Here is a 20595-nt window from a genome sequence, read left to right as displayed (position 1 = left end):
AGGCTCCAGGACAACGAAACTATTTGTTGTTTGTATCCACTCCGGGCCTCTAGTTGGGAGTATAGACTGTGGCCGCTGTCTTCGGCTTCCACGGCTCGTGAGATGCGACCATCGTTGATTTCCTTGCTCCTCTTGCTGTGCTCCTTCCACTCCGCTATTGCCCGGCCAGCCTGATAATGACAAACGACAAGGCGGAGATGCATCCAACAAGTGCGAACGCCGTCCAGCCACCGGCGTAGAAAAGGTCATCATTCCACTCTGCGTTTTCCCCAGTTTCTTACGTAGGCTGGCAACCTGCGTGATCAAGGAAGCCACCTCCAGCCTCTAATCTTTGGCAAGCAAACAATTGCCGGATTGGAACTCTGAGTGATCTGGTTTGTCCCGAAACAAAGCTCCTACAGCGCTGGAACAGTTCATTTATTTCTCCAGACAAAGAGCGCTCCATTGCAAAGCTCATCTGGTATCATCTTCGTTAGCTTGATGGCTAGCAGCTTAGCATCTCTGTCAAGCAGGCTTCAACCCGTCTGCTAAGTGGGATTCCGGGACAAGAAATGGCAGTCCTCGCTGTTAAAAGCTAACCGCGTCGCGAAATCCACGACTGAATACCAGGTTTGGTATTCGTATTTAAAGATTATTGGTTGTTTGAATCAAAAATAATAAACTAAGTGTTTCCAGCATATGGTTGTATCACAACCAGCCGTGATCGGGAGTCCCATAGGGCAGCGCACAATTGGCCCAGCGTCATCCGGGTTAGGGGAGGATTTGGCCGGGGGGGCTTTACTCTAGTGACTCCTTGTGGCGGGCCGAACACCTGCGAACACAGGCCACCCTCCACACCACCATGTGTAGCCACCAGGCGAGACCTTTGGGGAGTTGCAGCGATGAGACAAGACTGAAATTGGGGAGAAAAAAGGGGGCAAAGTAAAGCAAACAAATGCAATCCTCATATCACCTTGAGGTGACATAACAACAGTGCCCTCTGCTGTCCTTGTAGATGAAGTGCACTGTACTTCGGTCAGTTGCTGTGCGGCGGGGTACGCCTGGGGGCTACACATGGTGGTGTGGAGGGTGGATGGAGGGGATGGTGGACAGCAGCTGGCTGCTTTGGTGGAGGTTCCCCAGGCCTTCTACAACCGCACTAGGGGCCTCTGGAGCTCCAACCACACCGATGACTTCCGGCAGTCTGACGGGAAGCTGATGATCTTCCCCAACAACAACCCTCCCCCGGAGGAGAGCCTACACCCCTTTGGCCTGTTCTGTGAGTGAGGCTTAAAGTCAATAAATCACATTGAAGGAGTTGGAGGCATATTGAATGTACATACCAACATACCACTTAGAATGTAGCGTTCCAGTGTGGTCTCTCTCCCCTAATATAGTGGATCACACAGATGAGTTACCCCTAACTCCACTCACAGTCACACATGGCGTGCCAAGTATTAGTAACCATTCACAGACATTGCTAGGTGTTTAAAGGAGCGGTCTTTCACCCTTTCAGCTTCGGTCTGACCAGTGGGTAAAAATACACACAGAGCCCCTCGGTTACATATACGGTCCTGTCTGTTCAGTCAGTGTATGTTGCAATCAGTTTGCACGTGTGTTCATGACATACTGTCTTCTAACGACACTGGCCTAGGTCTGGAGTCCCAGGAGCTGTACCTCAACCTGGCTATGGTGTTTGGTGACTCAACTGCTACGTTAGCCAAAGGTCCAAGAATTTATATCTTTATTCTACATGTTGGTCCTTCCTCTTTGAGTCCCATACTGTTGTATGCTCTGTGAAAAAGTTGCACCCTGGACAAATATCTAGGAGCAGCTTACCCTCCCCAATTACAGACTCTAATCTTAATTATTACCCTAATTGGGCTGGTTTAGCGGGATAAACACAGAATGGACCTTAGATTAGCCTCTGTGCAACTTCATCCCACTCCAACGCATTCTACCACCCGTTGTGTAAGAATTCATCAAATGCGGTGTAGTGGTGATTGAGGTCAGTTGGTATGCCTCTCTATAGGCCATTGACATGCTCCAATTTCTCTCCTATGTAGGTAACATGCCTCCCATCGTGACTGAGCCCACAGTGATCCGCTGTAACTTCAAATCCACTGTTCACGTGCAGATCAGCACTCAAAATGGCAACAATATAAGCTTCTCAATGCTCTTCCCCAGACCACCACAAGCCTCTGTTGGGAAAAGTGAGCTACAAACACACACATACACATGCAACTCCCCTCTTAGCGAAGTTACCTATAATTCCCTCCTGTATCTCTCCCTATAGGTGATGGCATATTGACCTGGACACCACTCGACATCCAGCTCGTCGACCTGACCATCAGAGTTAATGACCAGCTGTTCAGCTCTCAGTTCAACCTCATCCTGCAGGTGTGCAACTGCCTCAACGGTGGCACCTGCCAATTCGACAGCGTAGTGGACAACCATCTGCAGGGGAGATTTCAGGTTAACAAATACAGACATGCACAGACAGACAGATAAAACAATATGGGGAGCACTTCTATATGGACTTGGGTGTTTTCTCCCAGAGCGCACTATAGTCCTGGGTTTTGAGTGTGAGATGATATTCCCATGCCGATCAACCCACACACCCTTCCTTTGTGCCTTGTCCTCCCAGGTGGTAGGGTGTCTGTGGCCTAATTCTGTGGGAATACCACCGAAGTGTGTAAAGGGAAGCCTAGCTTCCCAGGAGTGCAGTGCCAGTCCCAGTCTCAATCCCAGGGAGAGACAGACCAGTTCACCTGTGAATAGTGCCCCCCCACCCACCGTCTATGAGGACAGGCAGGGATACAAGTGCTTTGAGGATGGTTAGTGTGCTTAGGATAACAAGGGTTGTGTTCATTAGGCACAAAACGTGGTATAAAAGAGGGAGGGACTGCCTGAAGCTCGTTTTCGTTTCCAGTTGCGAAACATTTTCAAACGTTTCCGTTGCATGCCCTAATGAACAAGACTCAGCTAGCAACCCCTCACCTGGATTCAGGAATTGATTCATTACTCGCGAAGATAAACTCTTGGCCCTATTCAATACCATTGAGCTGTCCTCATTCATGTCTCTCATTCTTTTCCTCTCAGACTTCTGCCTCCCTCCCTTCCGCTTTCGATGTCACAAGATGGCTGACAGCATCAGCTCAGGGTACAACTAAACCTGCAGGTGCAAGCCTGGCTTTACTGGGGACGGATGCCACTGTACAGGTACTGACCCTTGACCCCTAGATGGAGTTTTGTCTGAAATCTGACATATTTCTAATATGGCTGCCATACTCTGTATATACACATATAAAGACAATGTAATAGATCTATAGGCCATATGTTAGTTGTATTTATGGAGAGATGAATGTACATAATGGTAATTTTCTTTCTAATGCAGACATAGATGAGTGCCTGGACCACTCGGCCTGTTCCAAAGCCAAATTTTAGGGTTAGGTCCGTCCGATGCTCCTGTTGCTACTGTACTGAGGAAACCGATGTCTGTGGTACATACACAGTATTAGCCTGTTATAACTGTTCCAGCATTAGCACTGCATGAAAGAGTATCTATGTAGGGCATTATGACCCTGTCATGCATATAAAGGCTTTATTAAGGGCCCAGTGCAGTCAAAATTATGTTATTCAGTCAATCAATCAATCAAATGTATTTATAAAGCCCTTTTTACATCAGCCGATGTCACAAAGTGCTGTACAGAAACCCAGCCTAAAACCCCAAACAGTAAGCAGTGCATATGTGTCACGCCCTGACCTTAGAGCCGTTTTATTTCTCTATTTGGTTAGGTCAGGGTGTAATTTGGGGTGAGCATTCTGTTGTTTGTTTCTATGTTTTGGCCGGGTATGGTTCTCAATCAGGGACAGCTGTCTATCGTTGTCTCTGATTGGGAATCATACTTGGGCAGCCTTTTTTCCTTTTAGTAGTTGTGGGTAGTTGTCTTCGTTTGTGCATGTATAGCCTTACGGAGCTTCACGTTCGTTTTTGTTGTATTATTGTTTTGTTGGCGACATTTGCAAATAAAGAAAAATGTACGCTGCACCTTGGTCCATTCCATATGACGATCGTGACAATATGTAGAAGCACAGCAGCTAGGAAAATCTCCATAGAAAGGCCGGAACATAGGACGGAACCTAGAGAGGAACCAAGCTCTGAGGGGTGGCCAGTCCTCTTCTGGCTGTGCCGGGTGGAGATTATAACAGTACATGGCCAAGATGTTCAAACGTTCATAGATGACCAGCACGATCAGATTATAATAATCACAGTGGTTGTAGAGGGTGCAACAGGTCAGCACCTCAGTAGTAAATGTCAGTTGGCTTTTCATAGCCGATCATTCATAGCCTATTATTCCTGTGCTTTGTATCATTATTGTAAACTAACACTATAAAAGTGTGAAAACATTTGATCAGTGTTATATCCTGATAGTTGCTAGCTGAAAATACAATCTACACAGGACTATCTATCAGCAGGTTTCACATGGGTGGGATTTTGGCTTGCCTGGTGACCTCACCAAGCGGTAAATAAATTAATAGACCAATAACAAAGAGCGTTCCAAACCTCTCTGCCAATAAAAGCTAGTTTTCAGTTTCCCCTCCCCACTCAGACCACACCCAGACAGTCCTAGTAAAATTATTTATTGAGAAATAGTTTTTTGCTAAAAAGCAATTTTTGTTTATTTTTGACCATTTTAATGAAAACTATTACAGTAAGGCATTTAATTGTTACCCAAATTTTATTTATATATATATAGGCCCAATATTTAAGTAAAGTGTTAACCAGATTGTTTTTGTATAATGATGATAACATTTATTTTGTTCCTTTGCAGGGGACTCTATATTCTCAAATGAATCCCCAAATACTGCCCACATGACATTGCTGCGTCAGTGTTACCATGGTGATCATGACCACATCATAGAATATGAGGTCATCTGATGGCCTTGTTGTTGTTGGCAGGGTTCAATGTCTTCAACGTCTCCATGGGATGGAAGAACCATGGTGCTGGAGGAGAGAGACTGAGACCGGTGAGAGCGTGTGGGCAGCCTGTCCAATCAAATCATTTTTACATAGGCCTATATTTGTGTGTGGGACATAAAACAAGCTGAAAGATCATTCGTTCTTTCCTGACGAGGAAAAACTAATGTCCAGAAATGCCCCAGTTCTTTCTCTCTGCATTGTTGGAAAGGGCCCGTAAGCATTTCACTGTTATTCGACACCTGCCGTTTACGTAGCATGTGACAAATAACATTTGATTTGATTTAGTTTGCAGTTATAGGCTATAACTATAGGGTCTACAGATTTTCCTGGGAATGGGTGTGTAAATTTAGATGGCAGAGGGAGTTTTGCTGCTGGGTCATGTTCATTAGGCAGCAAATGGAGGAAAACAGATTGAAAAAGGGAGGGACTACTTAGACTTGTCAAATAAGAAACACTCTTTTCCGTATTCTTTTTCAAAATGTTTTAAACCGTTTAGGCATATATTTGTGTATGGGACATACACTACCGGTCAAAAGTTTTAGAACACCTACTCATTCAAAGGTTTTTCTTTATTTTTTACTATTTTCTACATTTGTACAATAATAGTGAAGACATCACAACTATGAAATAACACATATGGAATCATGTAGAAATGTAAAAAGTGTTAAACCAATAAATTTTCTTTTTGAGATTCTTCAAATTGCCTTGATGACAGCTTTGCACACTGTTGGCATTCTCTCAACCAGCTTCACCTGGAATGCTTTTCCATCAGTTGAAGGAGTTCCCACATATGCTGAGCACTTGTTGACTGTTTTTTCTTCCCTCTGCGGTCCGACTCATCCCAAACTTTTCAATTGGGTTGAGGTCGGGTGATTGTGGAGGCCAGGTCATCTGAAGCAGCACTCCATCACTATCCTTATTGGTCAAATAGCCCTTACACAGCCTGGAGGTGTGTTAGGTCATTGTCCTGTTGAAAAACAAATGATAGTCCCACTAAGCCCAAACCAGATGGGATGGCGTATCTCTACAGAATGCTGTGGTAGCCATGCTGGTTAGGTGTGCCTTGAATTGTAAATAAATCACAGACAGTGTCACCAGCAAAGCACCCCCACACCATAACACCTCCTCCATGCTTCATGGTGGGAACCACACATGCAGAGATCATCCATTCATCTACTATGCGTTTCATAAAAAGGCACAGCGGTTGGAACCAAAAATCTAATTTGGACTCATCAGACCAAAGGACAGATTTCCACCGGTCTAATGTCCATTGCTCGTGTTTCTTGGCCCAAGCAAGTCTCTTCTTATTATTGATGTCCTTTAGTAGTGGTTTCTTTGTTGCAGCAATTCAACCATGAAGCCTGATTCATTCCTCTGAACAGTTGATGTTGAGATGTGTCTGTTACTTGAACTCTGTGAAGCATTTATTTGGGCTGCCGTTTCTGAGGCTGGTAACTCTAATGAACTTATCCTCTGCAGCAGAGGTAACTCTGGGTCTTCCTTTCCTGTAGCGGTCCTCATGAGAGCCAGTTTCATCAAAACGCTGGATGTCTTTTGCGACTGGACTTGAAACTTTCAAAGTTCTTGACATTTTCTGAATTGACTGACCTTCATGTCTTAAAGTAATGATGGAATGTTGTTTCTCTTTACCTATTTGAGCTGTTCTTGCCATAATATGGACTTGGTCTTTTACCAAATAGGGCTATATTCTGTATAGAAACCCTACCTTGTCTTAAAACAACTGATTGGCTCAAACGCATTGAGAAAGAAAGAAATTCTCCAAATGAACTTTTAACAAGGCACCCCTGTTAATTGAAATGCATTACAGGTGACTATCTCATGAAGCTGGTTGAGAGAATGCCAAGAGTGTGCAAAGCTGTCATTAAGGCAAAGGATGGCTACTTTTGAAGAATCTTAATTATAAAACTCACCTCCTGGCTGTGTAAGGGCTATTTGACCAAGAAGGAGAGTGATGGAGTGCTGTATCAGATGACCTGGCCTCCACAATCACCCAACCTCAACTCAATTGAGATGGTTTGGGGTGAGTTGGACCGCAGAGTGAAGGAAAAGCAGCCAACAAGTGCTCAGCAAATGTGTGAACTCTGTTGGAAGACTGTTGAAAAGGCATTCCAGGTGAAGCTGGTTGAGAGAATGCCAATAGTCTGCAATGCTGTCAAGGCAAAGGGTGGCTAATTTGAACAATCTAAAATATATTTTGATTTGTTTAACACTTTTATTTTGGTTACTACATGATTCCATATGTGTTATTTCATAGTTTTAATTTTAAGTAAAATAAAGAAAAACCCTGTGATGAGTAGGTGTCCAAACTTTTGACTGGTACTGTATATAAAACATACTGTATATTATTTATACTGTAATAGTCAATTGCTTAAAGCTGAGGGGGCTTTCAAAGTCCAATGTATTTCATAAAAGAAGAACTGGACACAGAAATGGATATAGACTCTAGAGCAGCAACGCATATTTCGTGCTGTGATTCTGACGAACACTCCTAGCAAGTACATTGAACTAATGGCGAGACGGCTCTGGGCGACGGAACTTGATAAACAGGTGAACAAACAAACATAAGGTACAGGAATGGCTCTAACTCTTTCCCCTGTGAAACCTCATGCTTTCTGATCATTGTTTTTATTATAGTTATTATATTCATGTGTAAAGCACATTGTATTATTATTACAGAGTGAGCATTGTCACATATTTGTACATGCAATGGATTCATCATTTGATTTATCAGACAACAGGTTGTGGGATCCTCTATTTAACCTTCAGTCCATCTACTGTTGTACTTCATAGTGTTATGTCCACAGCTTCGTGTTGGACTTAGCATTGTGGTGGCGGGTATTGTCGGGTTCTGAGTCTTGATGGTTATGAAGACACAGCGAACAAACGACAAACACTTGAATCCAATTCGAGGTTTTATTAACTACCGGTCGGTAAGAGTAGTACACACGTAGCATACCAACTTTGTCATACAGGGGAGTCTCCTTTGCCTTAAACCCATGGAATGCATACAATAGTAATCATAATGGCACATTACAAAATAAACTAAATGCATAATGATATCCCTTGGCCGAGATGTTCTAATAACATGAAGTCATGAACCAGACAATGACCTGCCCTCTAGTCAATAAGAAAACAAAGAGGGTAGCATGTTTCATGATTGCCATCCATGTTACAGAGAGGCATAGATGGTGAGACATATATATATATCTGCCTGGCTATAGTTGTTAATATCCATCAGTAATTACAGTACCACCATACTTTGACCATTCCCATCATGTGGAGGTGTTATATTCTTTTCAATCGATAGGTGTCAGCAGTGAGTCACCCACACAGGGGCAGCAGAGAGGCTGATCAATCACATTTGTTTGTGGGTGGCTGAGCTGAACTGAATAGCACAGCAGCCACCTGCTCAGACTGCAGCCCTGACTCCTTAGGAAGTGGCTGCAGCGTGCAGTGTGTTGCCCCCTGCAAGATGAGATCACCTGAGTTCCACAGGTCCCAGCACTGCAGAGCGGCCTGGCCCACACAGAGGCAGCGACGCTAGGGTCAAGGGCAGGGCCCTGCCACTGCACTCCCCAACCTACTTCCTGAATGTGGATCCCCCTTCCCCCACCCCCCACACTACCCCTGCATAACCTCTGCGCAGCCACAGTTCCTCTTGTTTTCATCCTCTGGATGAAGCCAACACAGATAATGTCGAAGTCCCGTTCAGAATATTTATAGGAAAGAGCTATAAAGAGTAATTGAGATATTACATGGCAAACAACACTACTGACACCTGAACGAAGAAACATCAAGTTCTATTAAAGAAATACCAGGGAAAACTCATATTTGTAATAAAGGGATTAAGCGTTGAAGATGAAAATATGACAAGTACCTTGATAGCCTACTTTTATCCTGCACAGTATAATCGGGTACTGAACTGAAGGCTGCAGTGTTTGAACAGGAATACTACTCAGACTGCAGCAGACACCTGGAGCCACGCCAGAAAGAGGGAGAAGGAGGGGGGGGGGGAGTGAGAACGAGAGATCAAGAGATCGAGAGAGCTGAGCGCCAAGATCAACAGCAGGAATTCAGTTTGACAGTTTCTAAGTGGTGTTGTCCTTCTGATCACCTCAAATAAAAAGGCCAGCAGATGACTTGAGCTACAAAGACACTCACAGATCGAGAAAGGTCCAGAGTAGACAGAATTAGAAGGATTCAAAGGATTCAACACTGAGCATGGACTGTATGTTCATATCCATTTCATCAGAGCATGATTTAAATAGCTTGGGAATACCAGCAATAGTAAATCCTCTTATCAGATTTGAAGGCATTAATCATATTTGGCTCATGATTATGTAATTGGGAATACAACAAGTCATTGCTCTGTAACATGTAGCTATTTAGGCCTGTGTTGGTTGGTTGGTTTCTGCCATAAGCCTGTTGTGTTGAACAGCATGGATAATGCTGTTATCACACATCCATAAAACCATAAAGAGCTGCATCTCTGAAGTAACCATTCATACTCACTGGGAGTATACTTCTCCTCCACATCACCTTTGACCAGTGTAGACCTTCTGGCAGGATCACCAATTGCAATTAGGAACTCTCCAATGAGACGTCTCTCTTAGACAGCCAAATTGCCTTCAGTCATAAAAAATACATGCATTTTACATTCATACAACAAACAAACACACAACAAAAAAACACATGCACGCTCATACACACACACACACACAAATTATAATACCTATTCACATCCATACTACGCACACTACAACTATTCCCCATCATGAAAGGTGACCCTCCCTCCTGGCATGGAGCCAACAGGTGCATTACAAAGCCCTCATACATGAATGATGACAGCGTCTTCTAGTTACACAGGTAAACATCCTCTCATATGTGTCACCTGCTTTGACCTCTGGAACTCCTCACATGCCACTTGTGCCAGTGAAACTGTGTAGCTTGTATAGAAGAACAATACCAACTCGTATCTAGGCGTGACGTCACAGCGACGCTAATGAAGATGGAGTGGAGGACACAGTACCAGAGTCCCTGACTACGGCCCTGCCTCCGCTACACATGACCCTTGGCCTTATGGTGTGAGACCAAGAGCAGCTACCTGAAGGAGTGTGTTCTGGGATGGGTTGCCTGTTGCAGATAAGGTCTGACTCTCGTACCACACATTCATACCATGCAGAGGAGAGGTGACATGACATAAATGTGGAGATTACTGGGCTAGCGCATAGGGATACATGTGCACGTGTGCACACAAAATGAGTAAACTAGTCCATGTAAATGTAATGAAACCGATACATATTCTGTATTCTGTGTACACACATCCCCCCCACAAACCCCTCACAACTTACATTACAGAGATTGCTTTCACGTTTTATAGACCATGAACTAATTTCTCCAGGGTTATTTATTTGTCCCTAACCAAGTCCCCAGGGACACAGGGAGAATGAGAGGGCATGTCATCAACCATCCAGCTGATTCTGCAAATGTATGGAAAGCACCATAATAGATAGATATGTAATGGTGTGCCCATATTGTGGCCGTTTATGACATATCAAACATATTTGGTTTACAATAACATAATTGCAGGATTATAAACGAAACAATGCATTATCAGATTCAGAAAATCCTTTCAGTCACACCAAGTGTATTTAAATACAGAGACACAAACATTTACAATGCGAAGTTGGTTCTTACATAAACATTGTATAACACGGGGCACGCCTCATATATGGTGCATTTTGTCACGGAAACACACACACACACACAGATCCCAGTTTATCTGGTCCCTGTGACAGATTTAGGCATTTGTGCCATCTCCTTCAGACTAACATAATCTGCACTGGGAGTAAAATCCTGTTGCAGAAAAACAGATTTCACTGAATAGACTCCAGTGTGTTCCATATTAGGTAGAGAAAAACCTGGGAGGTGACATTGGATCTGCTTACAAGATCACAATTCATCTCTGAACAGAACAGAATGTAGTGAATATAGTGAAACCATATTTTCTGATGCTTCGGCTTTCATTTACAGTATGTCACCAACACAAAGTGTCTAACAGAACAATATTAGAAACAACAGGCAGCATTCCATTTATGTTCACGAGGAAATGATCTCATGTTCTCTCCAGGAAGAGGAAATTTCACTAGACCTTTGACCGTCAGTCAAAGAGAGAGCGAGGTGACTTGGGGTAGAGAGATAGAGATGCTGTTACATCTTCACTGGTTCTTCAAATCCTCCTCAGCCTAAGTTTCCATCCTCCCCTTGCCCTGTGGCTCAAGTGGGACAGAGACAGGTGGCATGTGGGAGAAAGGAGAGCAGCCAAACACAAGAAATCAGGCTATCAGATACTACCATCCTCACTACCAACGCAATTAGACCTGAGAATCTAGTAAGCTGCATAAGTGACATAAGCGGTCGCTTAGGGACCCGGATCGCTAGGGGGGCTCAATTTACTAGTCAGGATCTCAACTTACTGTTGAGAGTTAGAATAGTAGAATACACTATGTGCAAGTTCGAAATTTGGTTGTGCATCAGTAATTTTTCTCTTGTTATGTCAATCACTGACAGTCACTTAATAAGCCATGTCAGCGAACAATAATCATGGCCGAATACCGACTAGGCACGCAGGGCACGTGCCCAGGTGTCCTAACCACTACGGGTCTCCCATTGATTTTGTTAGTCACTCTCACTCAGATACTGTATCATGGCATAAGTCATGGCAAAATGTGTAGAGGGCCAACCAAGTCTCACTTAGGGCCCACAAAATGCTAGAGCTAGCCCTGCTCATGACATCATTGTAGCTTGTCATAAAATAACATCCAAAATATATATATATTTTTTAAGTAATAGAGCTTGGTGTGGCATAACGTGAAGATTGAAGAGAGCATAGAAATATAAGACAATGTGTTGAAGTTGGCACTCCCTTTTTACTAAACTGTCCCCACCAGGAAAAGTGGATCATGGAGTCTGTGCTATGTATACTTCCAGCTCTCTGAAACGGAATGCATGTAATTTCCATCTACTATGTATGATTTTCCATCTACGAAATGATTCCTACACTACAGAGAAGTACAATTATGTGCTTATTGCAAATGCGATGTATGTGTGGACTACAATGCAGCGGCAATGCAAGACCAAGGGAGTGACGCATTGCAGGTACAAACACACCAATCAGAGATCGCTATTTCATCCATCTACGTCTTGTGCCGCGCAAGGCATATCACTGACTAGCAGAAAGTATACATGCGCAGCTGGCCAGTCCATCTTCTAAAGCAACTTTTATGTTTAAATATGGCATATAAATTCATGTCGGTGAAATATTAACAGAGTTTAGGTAATTTTACAATTCATTTTACAATTAATCTCAATAAATGTGTGTTTGTGCTAATTTAGTAAATTACGAGAAAGGAAGTTGGCGGAGGGATCGCAAATGGGGGAGGAGTTAAAGTACAACGGTTAAAGGCGCGTCAAACTGTCTGCTAGTGCATTCCGTGAGATTGCAACATTAAGGTGCGTCTATATCTCCTTGCTAAGCGTCGTAATAAACCTGCTGCTACTATATCGCAATGGTAAGTGAACCGAATTCATTTTTTCCCCCTCGCTATATGGTTCAGCAGTTGTGGTCCTTCAGTTTTTTTCTCGACAAAAGTAGTTAGTTGCTTGACGTTACTGGGGCTTGACAGCCATGCCGTCTGAATAGGCGAACCTGCGTGCTGGCGCAGAAATTTTGCTGGCCGTCGTCGTGAGTTGGATACTTTAGCATTATTTCATGTCTTGCAGGAAGTTTAGTAAAATAACTTAGTTAGCTAGTGACTGTAAAATGTTGGTAACTTGTTACATTAGTTAACGTTATATAGAAAGCAGCTGACGCCGACTAACGTTAATAAGCAAGACGTTACTGTACGTAGCCGATGTTGGGTAGCTAAGATTACCGCCAATTTGCGGTTGGCTAGGAACATTCAATAGCTAGCTTGCTAACTACTTGATGTTAGAATAGGTCACGCTAGCCAGCTAGCTACATGGCTTAACGTTACTGTTCTGTCTTGGCTAGTGTCTAGCCAACAAATTGGTAATCTCTAGTTTAAAGAGCATTCTCGAGTTTCCTGAAATTTGCTTCCGGTACTTGCTGTGTGTGTAATGTTAGCTGACGTTATGTATTTGTGTTGGCTAATTTGACTCGCTAACGTTAAAGCTAAAACTGCTAGGGTAGGTTCACTAGCTACTGTAGTTAACTTTGGCTAACTCTACTGTAGATGGTCAGTTGATGATGGATTCAGAGAGCTAATGTTTATGTTAATGCAAGCCAGTTGACATCACCACTAGTCGGTTAGATACTTGACATATGTTAAGTGGTGGCTCATCTGTTATAATTATTATAACCTCTATCCCCCCCCCCCCCAGGCTGATCAGCTGACAGAGGAGCAGATTGCCGGTAAGACCGCATTGCACTCGTCTGTCCCCTACCCTGGAACGTGGCCCACTGTGGATCCCCCCCACCTACTCGGCATTGGATTTATGTTTTTGCCTTTTAAGGCTTGCATCGGGACAAGCTGGTCATAAAACGATAATGAATGGGCAGGCTTTCTAGCCTCGGGTCTAAAGGACTCCCTCATGGGAAGCAACACAACATGCATTTTTATGATTTCATGTCATAAATGATCAAATCTTAACGTGATCATCTGGTCCCACCTCTTGCTCAACTGCTGGTTGCAGCCTTTGGCCTGGGTGTGTCCTCTGGAAGTCTGCTAGCTAGTTCATGGCAGGTAGCCTGGCAAGCAAAGTGAGACTATGTTCAATTGGAATCTTGAGTCTGTAACATGACCCAGTGTATGCAAAACCTTTTCTACAGTAAAAAAACAACTAACTCATGGAGAAGTTGGCAAGTTCACGTAGTTTTCCCCCTCCAGGACTGGTCAGTTAACACAAGTTGACATCTTTTTGTATTTTCTTTCATTAGTCTGCTGTTAGTCCCAACATGTTTTGCAGTCAAGTTTTCAAGATTTAAGATTTTCAAAAAGCAGTGTCACTTGCCACCATGTGTTTTGCATCATGATGTAGGAAGTGACACTTTGCTTCTGGAGAACTTGACTAATGCCACTCCCAGCATGTTTTGTATATCAACAGGGGACTGGGATACATATCTTTTAGATTTATATTTACCTTTTCACTGCTGACTGTTGCGCTCTTTCAGTGGTGTAAGCTTTCCATGTGTAAAGTCTACTTCTGACGGGTTGCTGACAACATGCATCGCACCTAGTGTGTGTGGTTTGAATATTGTAATTGTAGGACAGTATCCCCGGAGTGTTTTGTACAGAGGATTTCAAACTTTATGCTAAAAAATAACTAAACTATGGCCTAGATGGCTGACCCATGTTTTCAACGTAGTCTACTGCATATGACATTTTGTGGCTGGCATTTTTCTAGATTTGGTTTTACTGGACAGACTCCAATATCTTGTGAACATGCTCCGGAGAATCTTGGGTGGGGGACTCTGCCTCAGGGACGTTTTATTTAATGAAATGGGAGTATTGTGCATGAAGGTGACTAGTGTCTTATTAGGAATTGAAATGCGACTTCTCTATGGGAATTGTCTTTCTGGGCTGGACTTTAGTTAAACTGCAATACTGACGCTGTCCTCTGGGAATTTGAAAGTGTTTTTCCAGGCTGGAGACCTTTCCCCCCCCTTTTTTCAAAGGTCGTCTTCACTAGTTGTAGGTTTGTATTTTTTTGGTGCCCATCTGTTAGGGCTTTGGTAAAGTGGAGGCAATTGATGCGTTGTCATGGTTATTTTTGTTTGTCCCCTGTGAGGGTTTCCTGACACTGGCAGGTCTATTTATTACAGTACTCCTGCAACAAAGGAAGTTCCTCTTTATACCGAAGGATCCTCAACTGCAGGCCTAATTGTGGTTTTCACTATGCTGACAAGCTGTTGCAAGCCATGACTAATTGCAGACTTTGCACAGCAAGACCCCTGGCTATCACGATGGACTGCTTGTCATTCATTCTGTTCCAAGTCGGAAACTCTTTCTAGAGCTCTGACTTGTTCCCAGATGTCTTAATCACAATTTTATAGCAGGATAGAGTTTAGGGTGGGGTATATTGCTAGAGAATTTCACAGGCAATAGTTATTTCATTGTGTGACACCTTTTTTGACTAGCCTTTCTGGGTTTCCTGTATCTGAGGAGTCACTTCCTCTGTTAGCAGTTCAAGAGGAAGGCCTCAGTTTCTGTTTATCTCTCTGCAGAGTTCAAAGAGGCTTTCTCGCTCTTTGACAAGGATGGCGATGGCACCATCACCACCAAAGAGCTGGGCACTGTCATGCGCTCTCTGGGCCAAAACCCCACAGAGGCTGAGCTGCAGGACATGATCAACGAGGTGGACGCTGATGGTGAGAAGCCAGCTCTTTCACAACTTCCTGTTAAGACTAGACATGTGCAGTCACTGAAGAGATGTCCTAAACATGTTTCTTTTCCCTCCCAGGTAATGGAACGATAGACTTCCCAGAGTTCCTGACCATGATGGCGAGGAAGATGAAGGACACAGACAGCGAGGAGGAGATCAGAGAAGCATTCCGTGTCTTTGACAAGGTAACACACATCTGCATTCATCATGACAAGGTGTTTGGGTGTGGGGAAGTGCTCTAACGGACGTGTGCTCTGCTCTAGGATGGGAATGGTTACATCAGTGCTGCTGAGCTGCGCCACGTGATGACAAACCTTGGGGAGAAGCTGACTGATGAAGAAGTTGATGAGATGATTAGAGAAGCAGACATTGATGGTGATGGCCAGGTCAACTACGAAGGTTGGTACAAAATATTATTTAACTTTTCCTTAATTTAGATTTTCTTTATGTATTTGGATGGTGTCAAACTAACATTGGCTTTTTATCATTTGCAGAGTTCGTACAAATGATGACGGCGAAGTGAAGGCCTTGTACAGATATTTCTTATATAAATAATTTGCCTTTTTTTCTTTGTAATTTATCTGTAAAATCTTAATAGCCCTCCCTGCTGTCCAAAGGAACTGCATGTAAACTGCATAGGCTCTGAGTCCCCATGTCCATTTCTTTTGCTGTCATCGTGTTTTGGAGTGACGGCACGGTTGTAATAAGGAATGCCCGTCGCAGCCCCAGGGATTGGCCAGAGCTTAGAACCGTCACATCTGCTCAGCTCCAGATGCGTGGTGACGGTGGAGACCTGTCAGCTGGTTGTCACTTGGCAACACTGAATGGAAACAGTGTAGAGGAGTCAACACTGCATGGACTACGGACAAAGTATAGGAAATCTCTCAGCATTGCACTACTGCAAAAAATGACTGGTGTATCTTCTAGATACTCGTACAAACTCTTTTTGTATCTGCTGTTCTATACCAGAAAACAACTTTGTTTTAATCTTACTATGCTTTTTAATGTTTTACTCACTTTTCTTTTATGGCCTTTGGCCGTGCTTCAACTAATTCATTCCAAGTTGTATATTTTTGTTTTCCAATAAAATTTACAATTTACCCAGATTTGAAAATGGTATTTTCTCAGCTGAAAGTTTGTAAGTTAAATTTGTCTACGAAAGATTCTCCTTTTGCAAAGAAACAGACATGAAAGCTGTTTACTAATGTGCCCATGTAGGGTCCCTGAGCAGTGAAAATGAGCATCAGCCAATGCCTTGTAACATTCAGCTCTAATTCCTATTGTCCTTAAAATAAAAGGACTGAATGGGATCAAAAGCTCCTATTTTTAATTGTACTCCATTAGGTTAACACTAATGTCTAGACCCTTTGCTAAATAGATGCATCGTGTGCTGTTGGCTCAGTACCAGGCAGAAGCTGACTGCCTCATCTTATTTGGCACGAGTTTGCCTGGATAATGCTTCATGTCAAAACGCCAAGGCAAAAGAACTGCAAGTTCATTTTAGGTTAAACAATGAGTTTGTTTGCAGATATACTAAGTGTTTATTTAAAGATCAAATAAAGCTCATTGTGTAACTCACCCGTGCTTCCTGAGCCTCTACCCCTGCCACACTGCATAGTGACATGCTAGCTACTAGTCAATCGAAGTACTGTTCAGGGCATGGTAAAGCAGCTCTTGGATCTAGAAAGGCAGCATGGTAATAGGATTGCAATAACATTTAGCGTTATGGCCAAGGTAACATTGACGCCTGTGAGTTACTCATCAGTTCTGTTTCACCTTGAGGCTATTATGCTGCGCAGCACAAGCTTTGGCATCACAGCTATTTCCTCAGTGTCAAGTAACTACCATTATGCACAGTTAGAATTTGTGTGTTGGGGGGGATTAGGGGCTGAGGTAAAAATATGATTAAACTTTTGTCTCTTGTGACCGGTTTGATTCTGGGATTTGAGATTAATCATTGGATTGTGTGGGTCCCTTTTTTAGCATGTTGCTTAGGCTGCGTGTACACAGCCCAATTCTGATATTTTGCCCAGTTATTGAAAAAAATGCTGATCTGATTAGTCAAAATACCAATTAGTGGAAAAAGATCAGAATTGGGCTGCCTGTGTAAACACAGCCTCAGTGTCACATGACATGAGACTCACTTGACAAGTAGTTTAAACATGAATTCCTGGCTCCTTTGAATCATATGTTCCATGTAGCCTAACAATGAGGCAGAAGTAGAATATTCTGCTCCTGCTCCCACAAAAATCTTAGCAGGCTGTCTAGATGATCTTTAGCTCTGGTTTATACTTACACTGCATCACTCAGCTGTATGTGATCTGAGAAGGGAGTTTGGGACTAGGCCACTAGAGACAGGTGCTTATAATAAAGGGGTCTTACACAAGTTATTCAACAGGGCCATAACCCTCTGAGAAGACGTGTCTAATAACTATTAACTTGATTTATTAAGGGTTTTCACACGTGTCTATGTGACTGCCCAAATTTGTTGGGTAGAAGTGTGTTATGCATCTATATAATAGCTATTCTCATTCTCAAGGATACTCATTCACACTTATTTAAAGATCCCGATGAGTCTACAACTAACCTACCAAAAAGTAGCCTATAAAGATGACTGTCGCACTATAATGCCACTAGAAAACCAGTTATGACACATTTGGGACACATTATTAACTGTTCGTGCAGTAGGCCTGTGTGACGTCACAAAGGATTCAATGTCATAGTGACTATGGCAATTTTGATTTGTGTCATAGTCAACATCCTAAACTTCAACCTGGGTCACACAGCGTCAGCTTGTCTGATAGAAGGAGAAGCTGTAACGGGATCTCTGTTGGACAAACAGCAGACGGTGAAGTGCGTACACACAGCAGTGGGAAAACACAAAGTTGGTGACATATCCCGCAATGATGCATCACGCAGGGCAGATGAGAGGGTAAGCTTAAGACTATTCAGTGTTATTTCCATCTTTGTATAGATACTGTATTGGGTGATAAAAAAAATTGTTTGTTGAGAGCAGAAATATGCTGTGAAATGAGATCATCTTTGCCCGCAGGAGGAGTTGGTAGTCATAGGATATTATGGCTGAAGTTAGATTCAGTCTCTTGGCAAAGAAATACATGAGCTAAAATGCAGTCATTAAAATGCTAAAATGCAGAAATGAATGAAGTCTGTATTATTTGGTCACATAGACTTCAAAATACAGTCCATAAACAAGCCGTTCTTCTGTTTGGCATTTCTTCCATCTACAGGGCAATGAGAAAGGAGAGGTGTGACAGTTGCGGCTGGTGGATGGGTACCTTGAAAGTAGGTGTACCCATCCACCAGCCGGGAAAACAACTAGCAGTTGGTTTCAGTAACACATCTTCACACCGTCATTTCAGAAAATGTCCTTAATACTGTATATCTACAGTAATAGTGGAATGATAGTGTTTCACAATATTTTTTCCCTCAAAAAATTATTGGGGCCCACACAAAATTGCATTCAAATGGTGCAGCCTTCTAATTGGTCAACAAGACAGACCAGCTCTTGTTGTCAAATTGACTGGGGCCAGCAAATCTCTTGTTGTCAAATTGACTGGGGCCAGCAAATCTCTTGTCATATTGACTGGGGCCAGCAAATCTCTTGTTTTCAAATTGACTGGGGCCAGCAAATCTCTTGTTGTCAATTCAACAACGGACAAAACAAGATATTTGCTGGCCCCAGTCAATTTGACAACAAGAGACGGTTTGTTGTTGAATTGTTACAAGTAGTACCTTTAAGAAATGACATAAAACTCTCTATCCAGTGCAGTTAAAGGTGATGCTGTCCAAAAATGCCTTTTCGATCTCTGTTTCGTGTATATGCGGGAAATGGTGTGCGGGAGTTATAACATTTCTTTCTACAATTTTATAACATTTGTATATCTCCTTTTCCTTTCATCGCCATTCCCCCAGGAAACGCCCATCCCTGGGAGTGACCACATCCGGGACTTCATTGAGGAGGCTGGCATGAACCCGGTCCGTAGGACATATGGCTTTAAGGGTACGAGGAGAGTCGCCCAGATGTAGATGCATAAGGGGGACCTGCTGCTACTGGGAGCCTAAAGCTTCACTGAATCCACCTGGAGGCCCTCCAACGTCAGCGCTCCTACTCCTTTAAGAACTGCCCCCGGCCAAACAACTACACCCTGGGCAATCCGCGACAAGGTGGGGAGAGAATGTCAAGAGGAGGGAGACAAAAGGGAGGGGCGTGGGGGGAGAGGAGATAGGGAGATGAGGAGAAGGGGGTGTTATCAGCAGTAATTTATCTTCTAATAACATAGTTTTATTTGAAATTATAACCTGAGAGTTTGTCCAGGAAATTGACCTTTCACCATGCCACTACAATGTAACCGAGAAACCAGTGCCCAAGATACCCTGCAAGTAAACACTTGCATAATCTATCATTCAAATGTTGACACTGTCAAATCTGAGTCACTGCAAGCAGACTGCCTCTGATTCATCTCCTTGATATTTGAATCATCCCATGATATCTTTTTCCTGTGATCTTTCATTTCTTCAAAACATGTACAAACAACAACCTGACCTCTCCATTCCAGTACCACACAACAGGTCTGGCCCACTGAGGTATAATAAGAACTAGAGACTGCCTCCAAGATGGCCGACCTTTGTTTTCAACGTAATCTACTCACGTTTGCATGCGCCATTTTGTGGTTGCTGCCGTTTTTCTTACTGGGATTACTACGTCTGCGCACTAGTGCCCAGTGCGCACTGGACAGACAAAAGTATTGCGTGGACATGATCCGGGAACTCTGGCAGAGCACCTGGACAGCTAAACAAGCTAACCATCACTTCCCCTGGCTAGCTGGGGTCATGACCTCAGAGCATGAATATAAAATGTCAATATCTTCGACTGTCAGTGATGGAAGATTTTTTTCATTTGAATAATTCAATGGATGTTTTGTGCACAAAGGTGAATAAATAAAGTATTTTATTAGGAATGTTCAAATTTGAGTTATCTATGGGGCCATCAATGGGAATTGTCTTTCTCAGCCGGGGTTTAGTAAAACTGCAGTACCGAAGCAATACTATATGTGCAGTCAAAAGCGTGCTTCCAGACCGGAACCCTAGCCCCTTGGCCTCTATCTATGCCAGTGGAGGCTGGTGGGAGGAGCTATAGGAGGACGGGTTCATTGTAATGGTTTGAATGGAATACGTGGAACAGTCAA

General features: G+C 43.2%; 1 protein-coding gene and 1 long non-coding RNA gene across 2 annotated transcripts; both read left to right on the top strand.

Annotated features, from left to right (window-relative positions):
• Positions 1 to 12417: 12417 nt before the first annotated feature.
• Positions 12418 to 16494, top strand: LOC139570730 (calmodulin-1). Its single transcript, XM_071392866.1, has 6 exons — positions 12418 to 12555; positions 13388 to 13418; positions 15231 to 15374; positions 15467 to 15573; positions 15652 to 15787; positions 15883 to 16494. The coding sequence occupies exons 1-6, from the start codon at positions 12553 to 12555 to the stop codon at positions 15909 to 15911; spliced, it is 450 nt and encodes a 149-aa protein (XP_071248967.1). The 5' UTR covers positions 12418 to 12552; the 3' UTR covers positions 15912 to 16494.
• Positions 16495 to 18201: 1707 nt separating this feature from the next.
• LOC139569733 (uncharacterized) lies at positions 18202 to 20369 on the top strand. The gene is made up of 2 exons (XR_011673946.1): positions 18202 to 18320; positions 19322 to 20369. It is a non-coding gene; the product is annotated as an uncharacterized lncRNA (long non-coding RNA).
• Positions 20370 to 20595: the final 226 nt, after the last annotated feature.

Source organism: Salvelinus alpinus, chromosome 3 (assembly GCF_045679555.1).
Source record: "Salvelinus alpinus chromosome 3, SLU_Salpinus.1, whole genome shotgun sequence".
Lineage (NCBI taxonomy): Eukaryota > Metazoa > Chordata > Actinopteri > Salmoniformes > Salmonidae > Salvelinus > Salvelinus alpinus.
The sequence above is the reverse complement of the archived record's forward strand: the minus strand, read 5'-3'. Positions and strand labels throughout refer to the sequence as shown.

What these genes read in the sequence shown, in the direction of transcription:
- LOC139570730 (XM_071392866.1), top strand. An exon ending in GACAGAGGAGCAGATTGCCG is followed by an intron (nt 13,419 to 15,230) that starts GTAAGACCGCAT and finishes ATCTCTCTGCAG; the next exon opens with AGTTCAAAGAGGCTTTCTCG. An exon ending in TGGCCAGGTCAACTACGAAG is followed by an intron (nt 15,788 to 15,882) that starts GTTGGTACAAAA and finishes TATCATTTGCAG; the next exon opens with AGTTCGTACAAATGATGACG.